The following is a 25,189-nucleotide window of genomic DNA, read 5'->3' as shown; positions in this document are numbered from 1 at the left end:
CAAACTGTCCGAGCTACACAAATATGGTTTAAAAAAAAATAGCCCTGTAGGTGAAAAACTAAAAACGTTATAAGAGTCACAATAGGCCCAATTTCTTAATACTTAAATAGCAAAAAAAAGGATTTCATAAAAAAAACAAAAAAAAACAACAAATATATATATATATATATATATATATATATATATATATATATATATATCATCAAAGAATCTATGTAAACCTGCATATGGTTGTTTTTGGGCTGACCTATAGAATAATAGTATCATGTCCCTTTTACCAGATTTTTACCGGGTTCCATCATACATGTTATGCTAGAATGAAAGATGCCATCACATAGTACAACTATTCCTGTAAAAAACTAACCCTTACATGGCCCTGTAGATAGAAAACTGAAAGTGCTAGAACTCTTAGAAGGGGAGGAGGAAAAAACGAAAACACAAAAATGAAAATTTCCGCGGTCCACTGGGTCATTTTGGGCCTGGTCCTCAAAGGGTTAAATATCAAAAATGGCGTTTTTTCTCAATTTTTGACATTGTGTGAACATAGTCTATATCTGACCTATTTAATATAATTTTTTGTCTTTTCCTGGCAGATGAAAAACACCCTTTGAAGTGTATATAAAGGAACACATCCCTATCTGATTTGTATTGCATCTATATTTCATCTACAGCATTTTGCATCTTTTTGAAGGCAATCATCGGTATTTACTGTACAGAAATAAAATAAAAGCAATACCAATAAAATGCTGAAGACACAATGATGGCAGTTCATCCATAATACATTCATATTCCTATATGCTCATGTTCTCATATGCTATATATTCTAAGCCCTTGCAAAAAAAATAAATAAGTAAATAACTAGAGGAATAATCTACTAGAGATGTGTCAAACATTTCATCCGGATTCATGTCGGATTTTTTTTATATTTCACAACTTTTAATTAATTTAGCTAGTAAGTGGGGAATTCCACCATGAGGAACATGGTAGGAGTTCCTCAAACATCTACAAAAAAATGTATATATTTTTAGGAGTCCAAAACATTAAAATAATAACACCTAAAGTTGTATTATTAAATCCAAAATGTTTTTATATTTTATATTTTAATGCATATTTAATATTTCTTCGCATGACTGAAGACACATCAGTTTCCCTTTATAAGTCTATGCAAAGCATTGATTCATTCTATCCCAATATGATTCCATAATGTTCAATTTCAGCAAATGGTAGACATCCTTTATAGGTTTTCATGACATAAAATTTCAATTGAATTGAAGTCAGGTGACGAAAGGAAGACAAATACAAAAGCTTTTTAAATAGTTTTCAGCTACTTCTTGCAAAGCTGATACATATGGCTAAGGCTAGGTTCACACTGTGTTTTTGCAATCCGTTTTTTTGCAAATAAAATGGATGAAAAAACGGATGCATTTGTGTGCATCCGTTTTGATACATTTTGCCATTGACTTCCATTGTAAAAGAAAAAAACGGATCAAAACAGATCCGTTTTTTTAAGGACACAAAAACGTAGCTGACACTACTTTTGTGTCCGTTAAAAAAAACCTGACACGTTTTGATCCTTGTTTTTACAATAAAAATCAATGGAAAAACGGATGCACACAAACGAATCAGTTTTTTTCATCCTTTTTTCATCGGTATTTTGCAAAAAAACTGTGAAAAAACGGATTGCAAAAACGCAGTGTGAACCTAGCCTAAGCCGTATCCATTACTACTTTTAACTCAGATTTAATTTGCGAATACTGTTATTTAATCTTGTGAAGAAACCTTTCCCTGTACTATGGCTGCTCTTGTGGTTGCTCACTGTAATGATATGACATCATTAGATTGTATTTGTTATAATTAACTCCTAATATCTGTCTTAAGGGATGCCCAATTTTTGTTTCCCATTTTGTAATAGTTATCTGTCTAAAAATCTTGAATGCTACTAATAATGATAACTGACCTTTCTAACAAAACGAAATAATTATAAATCAGAGGTAATGGTTGAGGTTAATTTAACTTGTCAGATTGGTTTGCTGCAAAATATTCTGTATCCAAGACCACAAGACACCATGGGGGGATTTTTGAAGACCGTTGTACAAGTACGCCAGTCTTATATAAGGCCCCGCCCCCTTTTCCCTGGCAGGATTCACTATGAGACGCACGCCTCCTAGTGAATCCAGTAGGCCGGGCGCCTGAACCTGCGCCCAGCATACTAAATCTTCACCTTTGAAGTCTATCCTATATTTTATAGTCAAGATATTCTTAGAAGACCAGCACCTCTTATAACAGATCAATTGATCTCCTTTAATACGATGGGGCAGCTAGTTTTTTTCCTTCTTCATATTACTGTACATTTCCCTATAAAGTCTCTCACTATGTTCACACAATGTCAAAGACAGAGAAAAGACGGTCGATTTTGATATTTAAAAAAACATCCGTTATTGCTGCGATTTAACTGACTACAGTGGCAATGCATTGAAGTCAATGCGAAGAAAGATGTCCAATGCACACAATGTATTGAATAACGGACGTTTTTACCGCGGACATCAAAATAATGAACATGATTATTATTTGTCGGACATCTTTTGCAAACAGCGGACATTTTTTATTAGTTGTTCACAAACAGTTTTTCTTTTGTTGACATTTATTCTTTTCAATTAGGCCACACCCAAAGACTAATTAATAACCCCAAACTAGAATAATGTAGAAACACCAGTCATTGCACTTAGGGAAATGATGTCCATTATTTTAAACACAAAATGGCGGACGTCATTTTAAACTGAGCTGAAACAAATTGTGTGAATATAGCCTCTAGTAGACAAATTGCAAGGTAAGGCCATGTGTAGATGTTTAGCAGAGAGATTTCAGCTCTGAAGTCTAAAGAGTTCAGTAAATTACACTCTAGACCAGTGCTGGGAAGGCAGTATTGACAAAAATGACAATGATCTGCACAGTCCTTTCGCTGTTTGCAACAAAATTTATTTTGGCAACATTATTAAGTTATTTTGTACTTGCATCATTGGTATACAGAGCTTAGGAGACAGATTAAGGTGAGGCCCGGGCTTTTATCTGTGAGGAACAGGAGCCTAGGTGAAGCCTAGGCTTCCCCTTGTTCTGTCTGGTGAGGCCCAGGCATTGCTTTGGTCTGTTGGGTGAGTCTCCAGGAGAAAATTTTGAGAAGTGCTGCTCTAAACTTTGAAGCAGATTGTAAAGCAGTTAGTATTATTTTATAATTTAATGTAAAATAATTATATATGGGAAGCAATAGGACTTACGAATAATTACAATGAAAGGTTTCATTTATATTAGATTCAGTACATTTGCAAATTATTCCAGCTTTTTGTCTGTTGCAGAATATGTGTATTCCTTAGTCTCATTAATTATTAGATAACACTGGATGCTATTTAAGAAACAAAATAAGTATGTGTTTATGCGGCACTAGGAAACTGTATTTACGATTACACAAATTGCAAATCCTAGAACTTTCGAATGAAAAGGACGGTTTTCTTTATATAATCAGTGCTCTTTTCTGGGCAAGTAAATGTTAGGTCTTTGTCTGACAGCAAATGTCAGTCACTTAGTGTTATCTAATCTAAAGTTCCAGCTCTTGCCAGCTTTTAGGAGAACAAAATGAGGTGGAAAGGTTAATAATTAACAGCATCATCAGGTTAAACAAGAACAATCAATATTCTGCCACAGTTTTTGCTATGTACTGCCACTAAATCTCCTGGGAGGCTCAAAGAATGAACACTTTTCTTTATTTTCGCTGAAAATCCTTTGTATAAAAACCACTATATAAATTCTCCGATGTCTCTTTTTTCTGGCACTATGCACATGTAGTGTATGCATGCATATATAAGGATAGCGATAGGACAATGGCTGGACCGGGCTCCTGATCCTCATAAGTAGTCAGAAGAGCCAGCAGCTAGTCGCTGGCTATTTGAGCAATCTAGGCTAAGCGTACTCTTTCGGATATCTGCTGTGTGTTTATTTGACCCTTGCGTGTTCCCTCTCTATCCTGTCTGCTGTGAACCCTGACTTAAAGCCTGTTCTCGTTTTCCCGGCTTGTTTGCCGATTTTGTACTTTTGATGGCCGCTGTTACTGACCTGGATTGTTGACCTTGGATTTATTGTGTTTGTTTGTCTGTCACTATAGGCACTGTCATGGTGGTTATCCGCAGTCGCCTAGGACTGTCTTGTGGAAAGTAGGCAGGGACAGTGGACAGGGTCAGCTTAGGACTCACTGACCGTGTCTTGTCAGACTGCATTTTGCCATACCTGACGTTGACTGAAAAATTCTTTATACAGACTCAATAGCTTAATAGGTGACTTCTTCAAGATCACAGAGGCTGAAGAAAATGACTTTTGTGCCCACCAGCAAATGATAGTCTTTATGTGGAATACCCTACTACTGATCTATAGTCTTGGTGGGCTACCAGGAAGTCACAGGGAATTTAAAACACACATTAACCTTTTAATATCACAACTTTTTTATGTAACTATTTTTCAGGACATGTATTTTAAGTGCTTCTATTTTAACCCCTTAAGGTCAAAGACAATTTCGTTTTTGCACTTTTGCTTTTTCCATTTTATGTTTAAAAGTCCATAGCGCTTGCATTTTTTCGCCTAGAGACTTATTTGAGTGCTTATTTTTTGCGAAACCAATTGTACTTTGCAATGACAGGCATTATTTTTCCATAAAATATGCTGCGAAACCGGAAAAAAATCATTTGCGCTGTCAAATTGAAAAAAAAAAACGAATTTGTTTTGATTTCGGGGAGTTTTGCATTTACGCCGTTCGCCCTATGGTAAAACTGACTTGTTATGCATGTTCCTCAAGTCGTTACGATTACAACAATATATAACATGTATAACTTTTATATTATCTGATGGCTTGTTAAAAATTCACACCATTGTTAACAAACATACGTTCCTTAAAATCGCTCTATTCCCAGGCTTATAGCGCTTTTATCCTTTGGTCTATGGAGCTGTGTGAGGTGTAATTTTTTGCGCCATGATGTGTTCTTTCTATCGGTACCTTGATTGCGCAAATACGACTTTTTGATCGCTTTTTATTACATTTTGTTTCTGGATTTGATGCGACCAAAATTGCGCAATTTTGCACTTTGGAATTTTTTTGCGCTTACGCCGTTTACCGTGCGAGATCAGGAATGTGATAAATTAATAGTCCCGGCGGGACCCCGCTCTGGACACCCCCGCGGCACCATGACGTACCAGGTACGTCATGGGTCGCTAAGGGGTTAAACACCCATAGTAAAGACAAACTGCAATCATTAAAAGGGTATTCCAGTTACAAAAATGTATGCTCTATCCCAGAGGTTGGAGATCCCTCATAATCTTGAAATGAATAACACACAACTATCTTTTTCATTTCTATAGAGAATAAATGTGGTGCATGTTGATCCACTGTTCCATTCAGGAGGAGGAGTTGGGTCCCCACTATTAAGGCCATAGATTGTCCTAAAGGTCAGACCCCCCATAATCTGACAGTTAAGTGGCTGGAATACCACTTTAAACAATAAGTGACCACCAATATTCCGTTTCACGGTGGTCACTAATGAGCTTTATTAAGCTTTATTAAGCTTTAATGAGCTTTACTAATGAGCTATATATAAGGCTATACCATGCTCCTGTGTCTTTATCATGGGGGATTAGCTGTCAATATGACAGCTGATCTCCCACAGTAACTACCCATTGCAGAGAATACTCCACTCTGGGTAGTTTAACCTGTTAAATGCTGGTGTCAAATCATGACAGTGGCATATAATAAGTTCAGGTGCATTTACTCACCAATCAGAAGTCCCGCGGCGAGGTCCGGGCTTCCAACTGTTAACATGGCAATTTTGGAGGCCTTCTGAAGGTCCCTGGGATTGCCATGTATGTTTCTGTCAGCATAGGGCTATGTTCATGTTCACACAATGACAAACGAAAGAAAAGGTGTCCACGTTGTTTGTCATTGCTGTGATCTTATTGACTTCAGTGCAATGCATGGCAAACGTTGAATACACACAGTGTAGAAAATGACGGTCAAAAGAGGATCAATTATTTCGGACATCTATTGCAAACAGCGGACGTTATTTTTTAGTTGGTCACAAACATTTTTTCTTTTTTTACCGTCCTTTCACCATTTTTTTCTTCTACATTTAATGGCTTTTTAATTACAGACACACCATAGGGCCAATTTTAATAATTATAATTGTTTATTTGTATAGCGCACACAGATTCCGCAGCACTTCACCTATCTGTATGTTTTTGGGAGTGGGAGGAAACTGGAGTACCCGGAGGAAACCCACGCAAAAACGAAGAGAACATACAAACTCTTTGCAGATGTTGCCCTTGGTGGGATTTGAACTCAGGACTCAAGGCCACAGTGCTAACCACTGAGCCACTGTGTTAGTAAACCTAAATTTTAATAATGTACCACCAGCTGTCACTGCACAGACGTGTGGCCAAACAGCGAACTGACGGGTGCCATTTTAAACTCCCAATATGATGGACGTAATTCTAAACAGAGGGAAAATCGTTGTGAACATAGCCTGGTGCTGACATATACAATACACTGGACTACAGTAGTAGTGCAGTGCAGTGTGTCAGTGATCAATAGATCACTGGTTAATATACACTATTAAGCCATGCTCACACAATGCATAACACCGGCTGTTCTGTGACCAGGCCGCTTATTGGCTCTACCAATAATTAGCAATACATACAGTAACTACAGAACTCATTTATTGCATTAAAAGTCACTCCAGCATAGCTATACTGTACAATATTGTACTGTATGTAAGGACTCATGAGGGTGGGATGACATTAAAGGGGAACATGAGAAGTCAGGACACGAGGTGGAAGGGGCAGACAAGTGGCACATGATAAGGTGCAACACTGTTGATAGGGCGATTTCGCAGAACATGTGTGGTGTTCGGATACCAAGCAAAATTCGAGATCTGAACATGCTAACTTCCAGGTGAATTTTCGTTTAAAATTCGTTGAATTTACTGGCTTTTACAAATACCAGTTTTACCCCTTAGGCATGGTAACACCTAAATATAATGAGACAGAATCCAAATACCTTAAAAACAAGGGCCAAGGGCTGCTGATGACACCAAAGCTATTACAGTCCTCCCTTTGTGCATTTTGACTTCACGGCTATGTTCACTCACCATCTTTTCTTGGCTGTTTGATGCCCATCTTTTAGGATAGTGTCATTTTAAGGCCAAATAACGAACAACTGTGAGTGCACAAATAATGTCTGTCATTATGAAATAATAGACGTTATTTGGCTTAAAAATGAGGACCGTCCTAAAACAGCCAAGAAAGATGGTGTGGGAGCCTATAGCATAATATAGTGTGCTGATCTGTTTTTGTAAATCCTCTTGTGAGATAGATACCCCCCTACGTGGCATAGATTTTGTATTTGAAATCAACTTAATATTCACATAAAGCAGAAATAAAATATAGACATTGCATTGATAATATTTGGTGGTCATTTTTAACATACGTATTCCATAAAAAAGAGTAATAGAGAAAAAAATGTATGTGCTATTAACAGTTTTTTTTTTTTAATGTACTTTAATGTAATTTGTCCTCTTTCCCTATACAAGGTGTAGGGAATGTTCCATCTGCTTTCTTTTCAATTTACTTAATTGTTATTGTGTTTGTTCTGTGTGAAACTAAGATCTAAAAATGTACATATGCATAATATATATATATATATATATATATATATATATATATGCAATAAAATGGTAGAATACATTACGAACCAAAAGTCATGACAAGCATCAATCTAGACATATCGTAGTCTCTGATATGCATAAATACTACTAAACATTGTTTAGACTTACCCACATCTTCATTTTTAGATGACAAAACAGTTGATGCATATTCTGAACCAACTTAGATGACAGTTGTTGCCCTTTCCCCATTACAATGTTGAAAATGCCAGTAACAACCAATAACCCAGATTTTTTTGGCCTTACTTCAAGTACAGTTTATACACATATAAAAAGGAAAGAACTTAAAATCTATAATATTCATGTATTAATATTCATATGATAAAAATAAAGCATAAAAAATAGCATAACATAGATTATTCAAAAAAAATTTTAATGAATGAAAATATAAAAGTTGATCCCTGTTAAACTAGATAAAGCATATTTAATACATAATGAATATGAATGCAACATCTAGTATACTTTGTGTTTTAATGCCTTACAATTTGCATAAAAAATAAAATAAGAATGTCAGCCTCTTAATCTAAAAGAGCATCCCCAGCTTAGATATTCATGCCTTATCCATCTCTGGGACTTTTATCTATTTGGGAAAAGGGGCTTCTTTAAAACCTGGTGATTACCCAAAAGTAGTAGCTTTAGTAGTAGTGTGATGCAACTATTTGTTTGAGGCTGGGTTCACACTACGTATATTTCAGTCAGTATTGTGGTCCTTATATTGCAACCAAAACCAGGAGTGGATTAAAAACACAGAAAGGCTCTGTCCACACAATGTTGAAATTGAGTGGATGGCCGCCATATAACAGTAAATAACTGCCATTATTTCAATATAACAGCCGTTGTTTTAAAATAACAGCAAATATTTGCCATTAAATGGCGGCCATCCACTCAATTTCAACATTGTGTGGACAGAGCCTTTCTGTGTTTTCAATCCACTCCTGGTTTTGTTTGCAATGTGAGGACCACAATACTGACTGAAATATACGTAGTGTGAACCCAGCCTTAGATTGTAACATCAGTATGACCACATTACATGGAATCTGCTTCTAGGTTTATGCTGTCTTAAATGAGGGCAGAATAAACTAGTGACAGAAATGCTGAACAGATCAGTGTATTACTTACATCATTCTATTCAGCCGTTCTCCTAATATGCAGGAGAATAGAATTATTGCCAAACCCCTCCCCCCACCCTCCAGCTGCTGATTGACAGTTGACTGCCTATACACAGCATGGCTAGATAACTGTCAATCAGCAGCTAGTGGGTGGAATGTTCTGCTTTTCATGAATATCCAGGACTACTGGATAATTAAGAGGACTATTTATTGTCCATGTTATTCAGCAGGATATCTCCGAATCAGCTACACAGAACAATGTGAGTGATACATCATTCGGTTCAGTTTCTCTATCACTACTTTATGTTACCCTTAGATAGGACAGCATAAACCTACTAAAAAAGTATTTTGAACAAAATCTATCTACAGTATGTACAGTACTATGTACATAGTACAATTAACTTACTAATTAACATTACTACTAACATTTCTAATATTTATAGGACACATGCTTACGACAATAGTTATAATAAAAACTCATTTACCATCTACAGCTTGTTAATAGTCAAGAATGTTCTTCCATATAGTGTATTATGTGATGTATTTGAAGCAAGGTCAAAATCTTTTACAGAAAGGGCACATTGATCACTGAACTAACCATTTTCTCAGCCTTAGCAAAAGTTTCTCTTAATAACCAAAAATGAACATAAAAACTTAACACAAATAGACAAACATATAACTGACAGTAAAAATAAGGAAAACAAGATCTGATGACCAATACATCAGCATTAGACATTAGCATTACATTTACCTGAAGCACTGTTTAATTCATAAATGCAGTCATAGGCACTGCATACGTCTTAGGGTTCTCACTAGTAATTGTTTGGCATCATAAATCCAGAAAGTAAGTGAACACATAAGGGGCATTTATAGTGTTAATTGGGGCATTATCACACCACAACCTTTGAGTTAATAGGATCTATGGGGAAGAGATTTTGCACTAATGTTCTGTCTACAAGGATCATAGTAGAATTCACATAGACTGCCTCCATAATTTATACATCCTTGGGGCATATTTATAAAAAGTGTCATTTTGGCAATAGCCAAATATAGGCCAGAATGGTAAAGGATTGTATTTTTAATGCACATTTTTAAGTTATGTTTGAATGTTGTAAATTTGAATGTTGTAAATTTGAGGACATATAGTATATTTCATACAGCCAACATTTTTTACATTGAATTTGGGTGCTATTAAAAATAAAAATAAAAATACCTGAATTGCTGGTCCCTGCTGTCTCTTGATTCCTGTGATATGTTGACCCTTCAGGAACTGCCCACTCAACCAATCATTACCCACCCCAGGGGTGCATTCCTTTAGGGACAACATGTTACAGAAACCAGGGGTAAACAGCAGGGACTAGGAGCCACCAGCAGCTCTCGAGTATTGATCCAGGTGAGTACTTTAAAAAGAAAAAAAATTAAAGAACCCTGGCTCTTTAAGATAGACTTAAAAGTACCATTTGTGACCGTTCTCACAAATGTGCCCCAATATTTAGGGTGTTGTTATATGTTAAATTGTATATAAAAAATGTTTTCCTTCAAGTATCTTCCCTACTTGTATACTTAATATTAGTGGCCAGAGATGGATTTTTATTTTTATTTTTATTGTAGCTGCTGAAACAAACTTATCCATCGCTCCCTGGTTTTCCCTGTGAATTCGATGGCCTTTTAATCTTCATTTGTTGATCTGTTATACTTATTGTAACTCTGAATCAGGTTGCAGAAAGCAATACTCAAGAGGTCTCCAAAAGCTGAACAGGCACAAATGTGAGAAGGTAAAACTGACAAAAAGAAATTAAGCTAAAAATAAAGATTAACATGGCTGACAGATTTAAACTATAGGATGCGTTCCTCACTTGCTGTAAAATGGTGCACAGAATTTCAAGTAGGCATAACCAACCATTTGCTCAGTACTCAATGCCCTACAACAAACGATTATTGGCCGTACTTGGCCATTTACTGGCTATTCCAGTCGATAATTGTTTGGTGTGATAGCGCCTAGTTAAAAGATCCGGATCAGCTGACATTCACAATGTTGGCCGATTGTGGTCTTTCAACATTGTGAAAAATCACGGTCAATACAGTGACGGTCTGTTGCACAGTGCCCCCTGTAATAGGAGCACTGGCAGCACAATTGCTGGCAGCAGACCAGCACTGACTTCAATGGGCAGCCTGGACATTCAAGGATCCTTGGGGCAGCTCCTCCCACTGCTCGCCGCGGTCCCTCCCGCTGCTCTTTGTGTAATAGCACAGACAGTGAGCAGGGAACAAGGGGCTTACCACTTATATTGTGCTGCATAATATGGCCTTTACAGTAAAGACATGTTGCAACACACCAAAGATCACAAAAAGTGACACCAACACAGTGCAGGTGCTGTAGGTATCATTGTGTGTCTGTGTTGCCTATCAATGTAGTTTGCTGTGAAAGGAACAGTGACATATGTCTTAGATTTCTTTCTTTTTGTGCTTTTCTATGTACTTTCTTTTTTTCCTATGCTATTAACATACGGCACCCTAGAAATAGTAGTAGGGACCCTGCTCTCCCCAAGTTAAACATGCTGTGCTCAGAGCCCCCAGCACCCAATAAGTGTATACTTTTTTCTGTATCACCCAACTTTCACAATAAGATTTATGTTGAGAACTGCAGGGCTGTCTAAGTCCTAAAGTCCCCATACTCTGTTCTGATCAAGCACTGCTGTACAACTCTATTCAGAGCAGGGTCCAGTTTACTTCTACCCCCTTCCCCTTTGCATCTCTGTGTACTGTTTATTCTTACTTACGGTACCTGTGAGGGAGGCTGCCCAACTTCATAGCAGATGGAGGCAGCCTCTCCCCAACGAGCAGTGAATACTGCCACTGCTTACTGTGCTAAAGTCACAAGCGGAGTGAGTGGTCATAGCTATCTCTGCTTGCTGTGCAGAGGCTGCCATGCTCTGCTGCAGTCTCAGAGGGCCCGCACTCCCCTTTTGGTACTGTAAGAATATATAGTACACTGGGAAGGGGGCATAGGACCCTGCTCTGCATAGTCCTGTGTGGTAGGTAGTATCCTTCCGGAATACCCCTGTAATTCTATTAAATAAATATAGAGAATTAACCAGGGTTAATCTAGTATTTATCTACATAGTTTATACACAATAGTTCCAATGGACACCAATATAGTATTATGCGGTTTCCAACAACGGAATTAATAATCAGGTCAGGTATACTTATACCTAGGAAACCTGGGAGGCTATGTGGGTATACTGCATAGATGTCTACAGTGATTTTCATGCTTGCCGCTATTTATGTACGTCCATTTGATTTTCCAAACACTATGGCAGTGGGTTGCTTTTTTCTATTGGATTTTCCTTGCACTATATGTAAATTTTGAGTGTTGATTTTAAATCATGCCAATAAACTTTATGCTATATTTTGTATCATAGCCTTTTTTTGTTTGTGTAAATGATAATATTTATCTACATAGTCTTATGTTAATGGCGGCTGTTAATAATGATCACGATCATTATTGATGGCAGTCATGAACAAAAAATTGCAGTTTTTTTACTTTAAAAGACTTTGTGGGAACATAGTCATAGACTGTTAGCCCTGGACATCTTTCATGATTTAAGGACACATTCTCTTAAGGCTCTATTACACAAACCGATTATCGGCCTTATTTGGCCTATTATCGGACATTACAGCCAATAATCGCTTTGTATAATAAAAGGCAACTATCAGCTGACATTCACAACAGCTACCCCCGTACCCCCCCCCCCCCCCAAATAACCTGCTTACTGTCGGCGCATGTAATTGCGCCGGCAGTGAGCGGGAACGAGGAGCAAGCAAGCACAAGGGGCTTTACATTGTCTGAACAGAAAACGCAGGCTGCAATGTTATTGTAGCTTTATTGCTGAAATATCTAAAATCGCTCTCTGACTATGGGCCCTGGCATGAATTGTTAATCCATTCTCAGGCGCTTTTGTAAAATAGTCTATTCTAGTAAGCAGAACCATGGAGAAATATTTTACAGGACTAAAGGAATTTTATATAATTGCCAGAACAAATCTAGGTGATTCAAATTTCCCATTTTGATCTTCTGAACCAGCTTAACCTACAAATTCCAGTGAATAATAATCCTAAACACATTTCTTGTTCCTGCATCATTTTATGCACTTGATCTTTTGCCAGTTTGAAACCACCTTAAATAATATGCACATTATTTATATTCTTGTCTGCTTATTAAAGTAAGGAAAGACTATCATTAGAGGATCAGAGCTGTATTAGTAGTGGGAAATGCCAACTTGCATTGCAGTATTTAATCTAATGCAGTGCAAAGATCTAAATCTGTGATATGGTACCTGAACAAATATCTTATTATAAAATGTGGTAGAGATAAAGCATCAGTATGTTTTCAGTTACAATCAGTGCTATACTGATCAGCCATAAACTGCTGACGGGTGAAGTTAAAAACACTAATAATTGTGCTACAGCACCTGTCAAGGGGTAAAAAGGGGTATGGGCATGCAAAAATATCTGAGTATGGGTATGTACACACTACAAAATCCCGACGGAAAACACATTGCGGATTCCGCAGCTTTCACCCACTCGCGGACTCTGGCTTGCCAGATTCTGCTGTCGGCCCGAAGAATGAGCGAGTTCATTCTTTGGGTGGACGGCGGAATCTAGCAAACCATAGAATGGAGTCGATGGTAGCGGGTGCAAGTTCGTGAGCCGGTGCAAGCTGCGGAATCCGCGATGGGTGTTCTGTCGGGATTCCGTAGTGTGAACATACCCTGACCGAGTATCTGTGATGGCTGGATGACATGGTCCAAGGAAGGATAATAAGTGGACCAGACAAATGGCCTTAGGCCATGGGACACGAAAGCTAGCCTATCTTGTACCATACCGTACAGGTGCTTCTATAGAAGTACTCTTGTTGAAAAAGTAACCACTGGCTGGATATGAAAAATAGGTGTCAAACAATGCATTGGTGGAAGCAACCTATAGGGTGATTAGTCAGAGTGCCCATTCGTACTCTTTTCTACTACTGAAAGCTTCTAAAATTGACATATGAGTACCCACACTGGACCATAGAGCTATGGAAGAACATGATCTGGTTTAACTAGTTATGTTTTTTTACATCATGTAGACAGGTGCATTTGTGTTTCTTATCTGGGAAAGACATACGGGAAGCATTGTGGAAAGGCAAGCTGACAGAGAATATCTGTTACTTTCACATGTACCACCTACAAAAATACTGATGTCAACCCAGTATGGCCCTTTATGGCAACAGTATCCCCGATGGCAGTGGCAACCTTACAATTTGAAGGATTTTAAAGAGATGCTGTTAACATTTTGAAGCCAAATAACACCAGGCACTTTCGAAATCATGTAGGATCTTGTAGAGTCAGAGCTATTTTGATGGCACAAAGGGATCTACAGTTGATGTAAAAATTATGGCTGATTTATGAAAATATCAATATGGAAACTGTAGAGGATTTAATTCTATTTCCTACTTTTTATTCTTCCTTTGAGTATTCTTAGCCAGTAGTACATGGCTGTAGGGGAATTCCCTGTATGATTGAAAAGGTTGGAAATTTAGTGAGTAGCTTGGTCCAGCATATTTACTGAGTGGGAAATAATTTTTTTTAAAAAGCACTTATATGGACAGGATATTATTATTGGTCGCCCTGATATCTGCAATTGCAGTTTATAAGAAGTAATACTTTCAGACTGCATAATATGATGTTGAAGTTTCATATGTAATAGGTATCAACAATTATTAGTGAGACCCTTTATTATGACTTATATGTAGCGGGTATAAGTCATAAAAGAAGAGGATATTAGAAAGTGACCTTTGACAATTATAGATAAGGCGAATAAATGACATAATTGTCAAATAATCACAAGGTAGATATGTTACCTGGCTATGACAAAGAGCACACAACTGACACCCAAGTAAGCCAGCAGAATATACATCCAGATATCAGGGGAAAGAGGATTCAGGAAGGAGAAGACGCCAGGGTTTGTACCATTAGGTTTTCGGTACAAAATACTTATTCCAAGTGTCATAAAGGGTTTGGTGAAGTCGATGACCTGCTCTCTAACATACGTGATAGCCAATGGAGCAACTGCGAGATCAGCTTTCTGTCATGGAAAGAAAACAAGAAGAGAAAATAAAAATTCTTGTTAGTGAAACATGAAAATAGCAATATTATTTATTCAATAAATTTAGTAGGACCAAAGAAAAAAGAACAGTATAAAAAAACCTTTAGCTTTAATGTCTTTTCTATTACTAAAGTTTGAGTAGTAAAGTATGAGGCCATGTTCACATGGTGTATTGTACCGGCCGTTCTGTGACCCGGCCGGGTCACAGAAAGTCCGGTCTCTGCAAAAATCATCCCTGCCGATACTGCAGTACCGGATGGAAGATCTTTATGGCAGTAGAGTTCTGATATGGGCGCATCAGAGCGTGCCCGCATCAGAACTTCCCATAGCACACTGTGAAGCAAGCGTCCGCAGCCGCTCGCTCCCCAGTGCGCACTGACATGGTTTTCTACGGCCGCTATTCAATGAATAGCGACTGCAGAAAACTGACATGTCAGTTCTTTGCGCTCCAGCCGGGATCCCATGGAAGGCAAGTCAAGGTATGTTTTCGTAGAAAGTACGGCCATTGTTGCTGATAGCAACAACGGCCGTACTTTTATGAAAACATACGTTGTGTGAACATAGCCTTAGAAGGGTTAAGTACAATATGCCACCACAGATGGATATGAGGGACATACAATATTTTGATACATCTTGGCAATATTTATACCAATACTTAGTAATACTAACAGCAATTAAAAATACTATTTGTAGCAAAATCAAGCAGAACAATTTTGCTATAAGATCTTTTGCAACATAAAAATAAGACAGTGTTAGAAATTCTATTTCTTCAAGTAAAATATTAATACAGTTCCATTGAAAAAATAGTAATTTACAAATATGGAGTAAAATCAATAATAAAGGTAATTCTACATAATAGATATTTATTCAAAACTCAAAGCTCCTGACCACTTATTCTACAAGGACCTGTTGCAAACTTTTGGCTATGCAAAATCCTTTGGCAAATTTCTTGCAAATTCAAGGCAAAGTCCGCATGTGAATTCCACACATGACAACCACTGAGGAAATCTTTAGTAATACTAAAAAGCACAGCAATTACTAGGCAGACCACACATGGAATATTAGATTTCTGTCCAAAATCTAATATGTCCTCGTGTAATATGTATTTTAGACACTTCAGAGACAGGTCTCAAAGGGGTGTAGCCTTGGTTTTAAAAAAGAGGTATAGCCTTAAGTGAAATACTGTGAGCCCAAAAAAATTTGCCCTTAATTCTGGCCCATGATTGCGGCACACATTAAACAAATTATAGTTGTTTGAAAACTTAAAGTGACACTGTCACCTCCTTTTTGCATTCTGACATCTCTACACAGGTGTAAAGGGTAAATTTTAAAAAAAACACCCCCAGAACTAACCCCAATATCTTATCACACGACACAGGTGTCCCGCGAGCATTTTTTTTTTTTTTTGTTGTTTGTGTGTTGTTTTGTGTATATATGAGGGTATTAAAGAAGCTAATAAGATATAATAAGAGGGTAGATGATGAGAGTGTCATTTTTTTTGTTTCTTTAACCTCAGGTGGACCTTGTACATGAGCAGCCCCAGTGTGGTGTGTGTATGGTTTCTGCCCTCCAGGGTGCCAGCCTAGATCATAATATATGGTTGTTCGCCACCAGGAGAGAGCAGGAAAAGTGTGTAACCTCGACAGTGGTACTGGAGAGGGTCTGCGCAGTGCTGGAATCTGGGGTGGATTTGCCGGGTGTTGGGAGTTCATCTGAGGAAGGTGGGCAACTGACGCTGGCAGATATATCGACTTTGAGAGGGGGGGCTGCCGTGGCCTGGTCTGCTGAAGAGAGGTATTAATAGTTATATTATATAATTACAGAGGGGGTGTCTCACTTGTTCTGTTGTTTTCTTTGTTTTTTTTTTTTTTGTTTTTTTGGTGTCGTGTGGTCTGCCTGGTCTGGCCTGGGGTGCATCCCGCATGGGGCGGGGGGGGGGGCGGAGGCCCTGCACGGATAGAATAAATTAATTAATCGAATAAGATAGTGGGAGGTGGAAGTGTGAGTAAGAGTTGAAGTACCTCGCAATAAGAGGACTTTTGGAGGATGTCCCGCGGGATCAACTCTATGGGAAAAAGAGGGTATGTATTGGCCTATGGGTTTAATTGGAAGGGTTTTTTTTTTTTTTTGGGGGGGGGGAGTGTGAGGGGGGGGGGAGGTACTTACTCTTGTTATATTGTATTATTTTGTTTTTGATATATTGTTGTTAGGGTTTCTTCTAATTTGAATAAATGAAATTTTGAAAGTGAAAGGGTAAATTTAGCGTTTTTCATACCTTATTTTATATCATACGTCATGGCGCTTGTTCAAGTAAAAAGTAATCTTTTATCAACTGCAGATTGTGTTAAGTGGGCGGCACCCTGCGGCATTAGCGCCACTTAGCCCCGCCCACAACGTCACAGTTGGCCCCACCCCCTTGCTGGACATTGGAACAGGCTGGCCGAAAGGTCTAGACCCCACCCCCTTTACATCGACCAACCAATGGGTGTCAAGGGGGCGAGGCCAAGCCCACTTAGCACAATCTGCAGTTGATAAAAGATGACTTTTTACTTGAACAAACACCATGACGTGTGATATGAAATAAGGTATGAAAAATGCTATATTTACCCTTTACACCTGTGTAGAGATGTCATAATGCACAAAGGGGGTGACAGTGTCACTTTAAGTCCTTTTTCGCCCGATCGCACGATTAATGATTTCGAATGAACGATGTGTTTTTCATAATGATCAGCATTTAGACGTTACCATATATCGTACAGAAAAATCGTTATGCGATCGCTTGGCCTATCTCACACATGGGGTCAACCGGTGAAAGACCGTTTACACGAAGCGATCTGCGAATTTTTTGCGAACGACCAACGACAATTTGAGAACATGTTGAAAGATCATAATGAACGATTTCTCGCTCGTCGCTTGATCGTTCGCTGTGTTTACACGGAATGATTATCGCTCAAATGCGATTGTTATCGTGCAAATTCGAACGATAATCTTTCCGTGTAAAACCACCATTAGAGTGGACAGTCTTCAGATGCAAAAGATTTATGAGATGGCCTGAACCACACTGACAAATCTGGGCCATTTAAAGGCAGTCGACTCTAAGGACCGTGTTACACGGAACGATTAAGAGGAGGAAGCAAGGAGTCAGCTTGTCACTCACTTCCTCCTCATTCCCTGTTCACTGCCTTGCTATTACACGGACAGACAGCGAGTGAGGGCGCAGTGGAGAGCAGCAGGAGTGGATGAACAGATGATCCTTAGATAGTCCAGGTCCAGGCCCATTGAAGAGAGCGGTGGCCTGCTGCCTCCGTTCCTATCCCAGCTCCTCTGACAGCTGCATTTGAATGTATAATTAGTGGGCACGGCGAAAAGACGTCACCCGCACCGTGCAACCTCTCTCTGAACCTCCCCTCTCCCAATATAATATTAAAAGTTATGGCTATTACATATAATAAGCCACAGCTACATATCTGAAGTCCCATCTTTTACTACTTAGGTTACACATTATATGTATAAGGAACAGCGATTAGCAATACTGAAAAAACGTATTTTAGTGTATTTTGTTTCCTGGCATATCATTATTTATAGGGGCCTAAATAATTGTTACATTTTATCGTGTACCTGATGCCTCTAAATTATGACTATTCTAAAGCTTCGAACTGGAGAGAATGGAACTGCTGCACATCCCATCTATGGCTGATACTAATGCTGCTAGGCCTATATTAAAAATCAACACCAGAGTGTCTGTATATGAATTGATCAAGCCATATTGTCCCGTGTATCCAGCCTAGGGGCACTAGTATCAGCCATAGGTGTGAGGTGCAGCACTCTTTTTCTTCCTTGAGCCGCATTTTGTTTCTCTCTTTTCTCCGTGTTTTTGCACTCCTCCTGGTGAGACCCACATGACCGCAATTAGCAGGAGACACCTGAGTGCACATGGTTTTAATCCCTCCTGTTTTTTCCCATTCTGTCTGTAGCAGCTATGGTGAGTGCAATACCTCATCCAGACTTGTGCTGTTTGGGGGCGACCTTCTCCGCCGGCGGTGCTGGCCGGGTTCTGGTGTGGTGTTTTTGGGTCTGGTCCTGTGGCATGGGGGTCGCAGGGCTGTCCCATGGCCCCCGTTCCCTGACTGTGCACACCTGCGGGGTTGGTGGCCACTGACTGGCACGGTGTGGACTTAGTGTAGGGACCCATGTGTATCAGATACCGGCACGAGGTACATGGGGTAGTATGGCTTGATCAATTCATACACAAAATTCTGATGTGTTTTTTATTTAGCCTAGGGGCACTAGTATCAGCCATAGGTGTGAGGTGCAGCACTCTTTTTCTTACTTGAGCCGTATTTTAAAGCTTTACAATGTGGTATTACTGAGACAGTTACATGCAGTATTGTAAAAATTTTACTTTTTGTTACATATGTACTGTGCATACTAGGTGCCGATTTTTCTGCATAACTATATAAACTCTTGACATGTTTTACCGTACATTTTCTTCTAGAACAACTCATTGCCACGCGCTAAAATACAGTTGTTAAACCTTGTTTTTCTCTTCTCTATCCTTAGGAAAAATGTCTGTAGATGAAGTGTTATCTTTGAAACACTCAAGAAAATAAAATAAAAACATACTTACATTCTTTGATGTTATGAGATGTAATATTTCCAACATCTTTTATTTGTAATAAAAAAAATATCAATGTTTACAGATTACAAAAAAAAAAAAAAGATTGCCTGGGGTATAGAACATAGGAAATGTCAAGGTCATTCACTCATAAGAGCTATATGGTTTTTACTCACTGTAGTCTGGGCAAAAATCTATTATTTTTTTTTATTTATTTGAGTTTCTCAAATTACATTTCCTCAATTACAAAAAGCATTGTGTCCCTGGTGATAGAAAAAGCTGGATCCAGTCTTGGGAAACTCCCCCCAGATTATAGTGACGGCTGCTGGAGTAAGTTAAACAATGGCCGTTATTTGAAACTTGAGTATCAAATAATGACCAGGAAAAAACATCGTGTGAACATAGCCTATTGAAGTGAATGGAGCAAAGTTGTAGTACCACACACAGCCTGAGCACAGTTGTGGTGCTGTATCTGGACTAAGGCTATGTTTAAAAAAAAAAAAAAGATGGCCGCTTTTAACATGGTAACATCTGTTACTACTGAAATATAATCGCCCCTCCAATCCAATACATAATAATCTCCCGTCCAATACACATAGGGCATTATTATTATTTATTTATTAAGCGCCCTTAATTTCAGAGCGCTATACAATCGATAGGGGTAACAAGCAGGAACAAAAAGATCAGGACACATTACATGAAGGCAAAAAACAGGCTGGTACATTGGGGAAGATGACCCTGACCGCGAGGGCTTACAATCTATAAGGTAATGGGAGAGAAACAGGAGGTAAAGTGCAGCCAGTCAAGTGTGATGCAGAATTATAGGTTGTAGCCTTGTTTGAAGAGATGGGTTTTCAGGTTACTTTTGAAGGACTTGATGGTGGATGAGAGCTGGATGTGTCGGGGTAGTGAGTTCCAGAATATGGGGGAGGCTCAGGCAAAGTCTTGGAGGAGGTTGTGCGAGGTACAAACAAGGGGGGAGTGCAAATGGAGGTCACTGGAAGATCGAAGGTTGCGTGAGGGACAGTAGCGGGATATCAGGTCAGACATGTCCGAATGGGACAGGTTTTGGATGCCCTTGTACGTCATGGTCATTCCCTAATGGTTGTTGTTTGGAGGATGTTAAATAAATGTTCCTGTCAATTATTCATAGATGTTATTTTGCACACAATGGCTATTATTTTTAGTTGTTCACACACATTTACTTTCTCACCATCTTTTCACCATCTTTACTACAAAATTCAATGGACCTTTAAAAAAGAGCCACACTCAAAAGGGCCTGAACTAGAATAATGTACCAACAGCCATCATTGTAATGCTGGGTACCAAAAATGCAAAATGACGGACGTCATTTTGAGCAAAATAAAACGGACATGTAAAAATAACCTAAAGCAGCAAGTATTTCTATTAATAGATAACCCCTTTAGGCTATGTTCTCACAACGTCTTTTTATGCAAAATGACTACCGTTATTTTACAATGAAGGCCATCAATAATGATCAATATTTACGGCCATCATTATCAAGCAACATTCTTAAAAAGATGATATTCATTATTTGAATGCTTGTAGTCTATTATGACCAATTTCCCATTGTTTTCAAATAAGCATATTATATTGAAAATATGGCTGTAATTTCACCTCAAAACTATGTACAGATTTTACGTTTACTTTACTGTGTGTGAACACAACCTTAGGATACACATAACTCAATGAATAAACAGCCGTTAGGCCACAAACACACAATGTCAGTTTTTTTGGTCACTTGATGGCCATTTGTTTGGGCGGCCATCATTTCCATAAATAATGGCCATTATTTGGGCATGCAATGATGGCTGTCCAAACATGGGCATAAGATGGCCAAAAAAAAAATAAAGTATGGTTATGGCCTTGAGCATAGTGTGCAAAAATCAGTTTTTCAGATTTCTGACCATTTTGTTTATTTAAAAATATATGTAAATAAATTGAAATTATATTTGTTCCAATTTTAAACTGTCATAACTGGAGTCGTGGATTCGCTGTATTGCTGTTAGCGAAACAGAGTCCAAGGGGCAGCTGGTCTTCACCAGTACCCACCGCAAGGCAGGATGGACTTGCTGTGGCAAGCCACCCCCAGGTTGCTACCCCTGGCATTGCTTGCTAGCGGTGGTGGGTGAGGTGCAGCTGGAGACAGGTAGGCAGGCAGGAACACAGTAATAAACACAGCTGGAACCAGGAAGGGCAGGAATCTTGGGCAGGAATCTTGGGCAGGAATCATGGGCAGGAATCATGGCGAAGAACAATCAGAGAGTTAATGCGCACGCTCCCTAAGAGGGGGTGACACACAGTGGCAATAAGGAGATTAAGCAGGAGCAAGACAAGGCCAGCAGCCACATGGGGGGGGGGGGGGTGGCGAGACAAAGAGGGCTGAAGATGAGTTTCCTCCCCGTCTGTGACATAAATAATTAATACGTCCAATGTGTTACACAAAAAAGAGACAAAATAGACTTAAAAAACAAACCATTCTTAGAATGCAGCATTCAAACAGGTACAATATTTCTATAATTGAGCGGCCCCAAATACCACTGATCATGAAGGGGTTAAAATAGGAAGCAATCTGGAAGCAGGACCAACAGATATCAATACTGACTACATACATGTGTCCTAACATCACAAGACAGACAAAAAGATAAACTAGAAAGGCAGAAAAGAATTGGTAAGCAATCTGCCAATATACAACTGACCAGCCTTGAAGTGATCAAACTTCAATGAGTCTCAGAAACTGAGGGCCGCCTTGGGAATATAGACATTTGAAATGATATGTGATGTTGTGACTAGTTGAATGCAAACAATTTTTCTTTTCATTTAAGAGTGTCTTCCACTCATGCCTAGAGATATATTTGTGTAAGCTATCATTGGGAGCTCTTTACTGAGAATGCAGAATTTGCAAATTCAACAGTGTGAATTTTCTAGATCAAACCAAACTAAATCAAGTGCTACATGACACATGTTGTATCATAGCTCTCCTGAGTCCTGCTTTTGATGTTATTCTTTCAACCTTATAACTTACAAATGATATATTGCCCCAGTGCTGTACGCAACTATGCTAATATTACACCATACACAATGTTAGAATTCCCCACTCATAATGCAAGGTGGTTTCTTCTAATTCCAGAATGCCAAACCGTAAAGAAATCATGCTAAACGAGAACATGCTAAAATCATAATAAAATCTTTTTCTTGATTTGACTTCCAGTTTATGGCTATGTTCACACAGCATTTTTTCTTGTCCGTTTATAATTTGAGTCCAAAATGACATCCCTTGTCCACCAGTTAGCTGCTGGTACAATATTCTTGTTTAGGGTGCGTTTACACAGAAAGATTTATCTGACAGATTTTGGAAGCCAAAGCAAGGAATGGATTTGAAAAGAGGATAGATCCCTGTCTTTCCTTTATAACCTGATCCCTGTTTATAGTCTGTTCCTGGTTTTGTCTTCAAAGATCTGTCAGATAAATCTGTCTGTGTAAACGCACCATTAGCTGGAATAATTGGCCTTTGCGATTGTCTTTAATTGAAAAGTCCATTGAATTTAATATAAAAAAAACAGAGAAAGGAAGGTGAAAAAAGAAAAACTGTGTGTGAACAACTAAAAAAATAACGTAAGCTGTTTGCAAAAGACGTCTGAAAATAATTGACATTATCGTTATTTTGACGTCCACACAAATAATGTCCATCATTTTATACATTGTGTGCATCGGACGTCTGTTATCCCATTGACTTCAATGAATTGCATTGCAGTCAGTTAAATAGCCACAATAACGGACATGTTTTTAACTAGAAAAAGTGTTGTGTGACCACAGAGTATAAGTTTTTTTTAATACCAATACTTTTTAAATAAAAAAATTGGAACATAATATATTAATGTTTATATTTGTATAAGCCGGCCTTATTTATGGTGGATAAAAAGTGTCTCTATATACAGTATAGGCTGTGGAAAAAACTGTGATAGGCTAAGTAGACATGTTAGTGACTCACTAATAAGTCTGTGAAAAACATATGTGTGTCAATAAACATATGAGTTACATTAGTATTCCTCATAAACTACAGTCTTGTGCACCAAAGTTTGCCACATGGCAGATTCACGTAATTTATTATTGTACACTGTCTGGGATACACTTTTTTTTAGCTTTGTTCATGTTTGGAGCTTTTTCTCCCAAAATCAGACATGGCTAGTATGTTTTTCCAATTGACTTTCCAATGAAAAGAGAACATTCTGGGGCAATAAATAGCAGAACTGTAAATGACTGGGCATTTTGCTTCAAGACAGGGATTTACTAACCAACATGAACCCCATTGGAAAAAAAAAAAAAAACTTCCTTACACAATGCAATCGGCATGTCAGACACACAAAAAAAAGAAAGTGCAACAGCAACCTACAGGTGCAAGTGCTTACCGTATATACTTCCCAAGTGTACACATAATAAAAACCTGCTCTATAGATATTAAATTATGAGGATCTTAGCAAACCATTTGATCAAACAGAGTGTACCATGTCACCACGTTAAGGTGTCCTCATGCAGCGTGCAACCTGCAGTGTGAACAGAGGCAAAGAGGTTGCTGCCAACCTTTCCTTTTTTCTGTTGTATGTGGGGGCTGTGGCTACCTCCTGTTGGCTTGCACTCCGCCCATGTTTGTAATTGCTATAAACAGAGATTTGGGTCCTATCTGCCCAGTTGTAGGCTTATTTAGTCCAGGAGAGGCCATTGCTAGTGTGAAAATGCTAGAGTAGGACCATGTCTCTGAGGGGACCTTAACGTGGTGACATGGTAAAACTCTGTTTCATCAAATTCATCAAATAAGATCCTAATTTTTTAATATCTATAGAGCAGGTTTTTTTCTGTGTGTACGATTGGGGGAATATATACAATTCGCAAGGGCGGATTAAATTTACCATAGGCCCTGGGCTGTTCACCAAGCCAGGGCCCCCCCACCCCACGGTACCTATGACAGCACTAGTGTCGTGTTCACAGTACAGGATACATAATGTCATGATGCCCTGATTTGTGTGAAATCGAGGTAAAAAAGCACTGATTGTTTGCAATTCAGGGCAGAACTGTAGCCAGAGCAATACCCCACTGAAAGTATAAGTCTGTTTAGGTGGCTATGGGCACCCAAGGAGCTCAGGGCCCCGGGCTACCGCCAAAACGGACCTGTTATATTCCGCTACTGACGGTGAGCACCTGCACCTGTAGGTTGCTGTTGCACTTTCTGTGTTTTTTGTCTGTTGTTTTGTGCATACTGCAGTGTAAACAAAGGCATAGAGGTACAGCCAATTTTTGCTTAAGTTAGACAGTTAGCAAACAACAATAAATATAAAAAAACAAACACAAACTATGTGTGACACATTAAAAAATGTACCATATGTAATATTTTATGGCTCACAATTCACTGAATATAAATGTGATTTAAAATAATAAATCCGCGCCAGTGTATACATGTTTTCACACAAACCATAAACAGCCTTTTCTTTTATGCCATTTGCTGTTTTCATATGTGTGTTAGTTCTCCATCAAGTGTGACTTGCATTTTG

The 25,189-nt window shown here is 38.6% G+C and overlaps 1 protein-coding gene across 1 annotated transcript in view; it reads right to left on the bottom strand.

The window, feature by feature from the left end:
* Window positions 1–25,189, bottom strand: part of GRIK2 (glutamate ionotropic receptor kainate type subunit 2) — a 521,506-nt gene that overhangs the window by 124,392 nt on the left and 371,925 nt on the right. Inside the window, exon 11 of the mRNA XM_069973610.1 lies at window positions 14,763–14,986. Within this exon, the coding sequence (XP_069829711.1) occupies window positions 14,763–14,986 (224 nt within the window). The remainder of the gene's footprint in view (window positions 1–14,762; window positions 14,987–25,189) is intronic.

Source organism: Dendropsophus ebraccatus, chromosome 6 (assembly GCF_027789765.1).
Source record: "Dendropsophus ebraccatus isolate aDenEbr1 chromosome 6, aDenEbr1.pat, whole genome shotgun sequence".
Lineage (NCBI taxonomy): Eukaryota > Metazoa > Chordata > Amphibia > Anura > Hylidae > Dendropsophus > Dendropsophus ebraccatus.
This window is presented reverse-complemented; position numbering and strand designations above follow the sequence as displayed.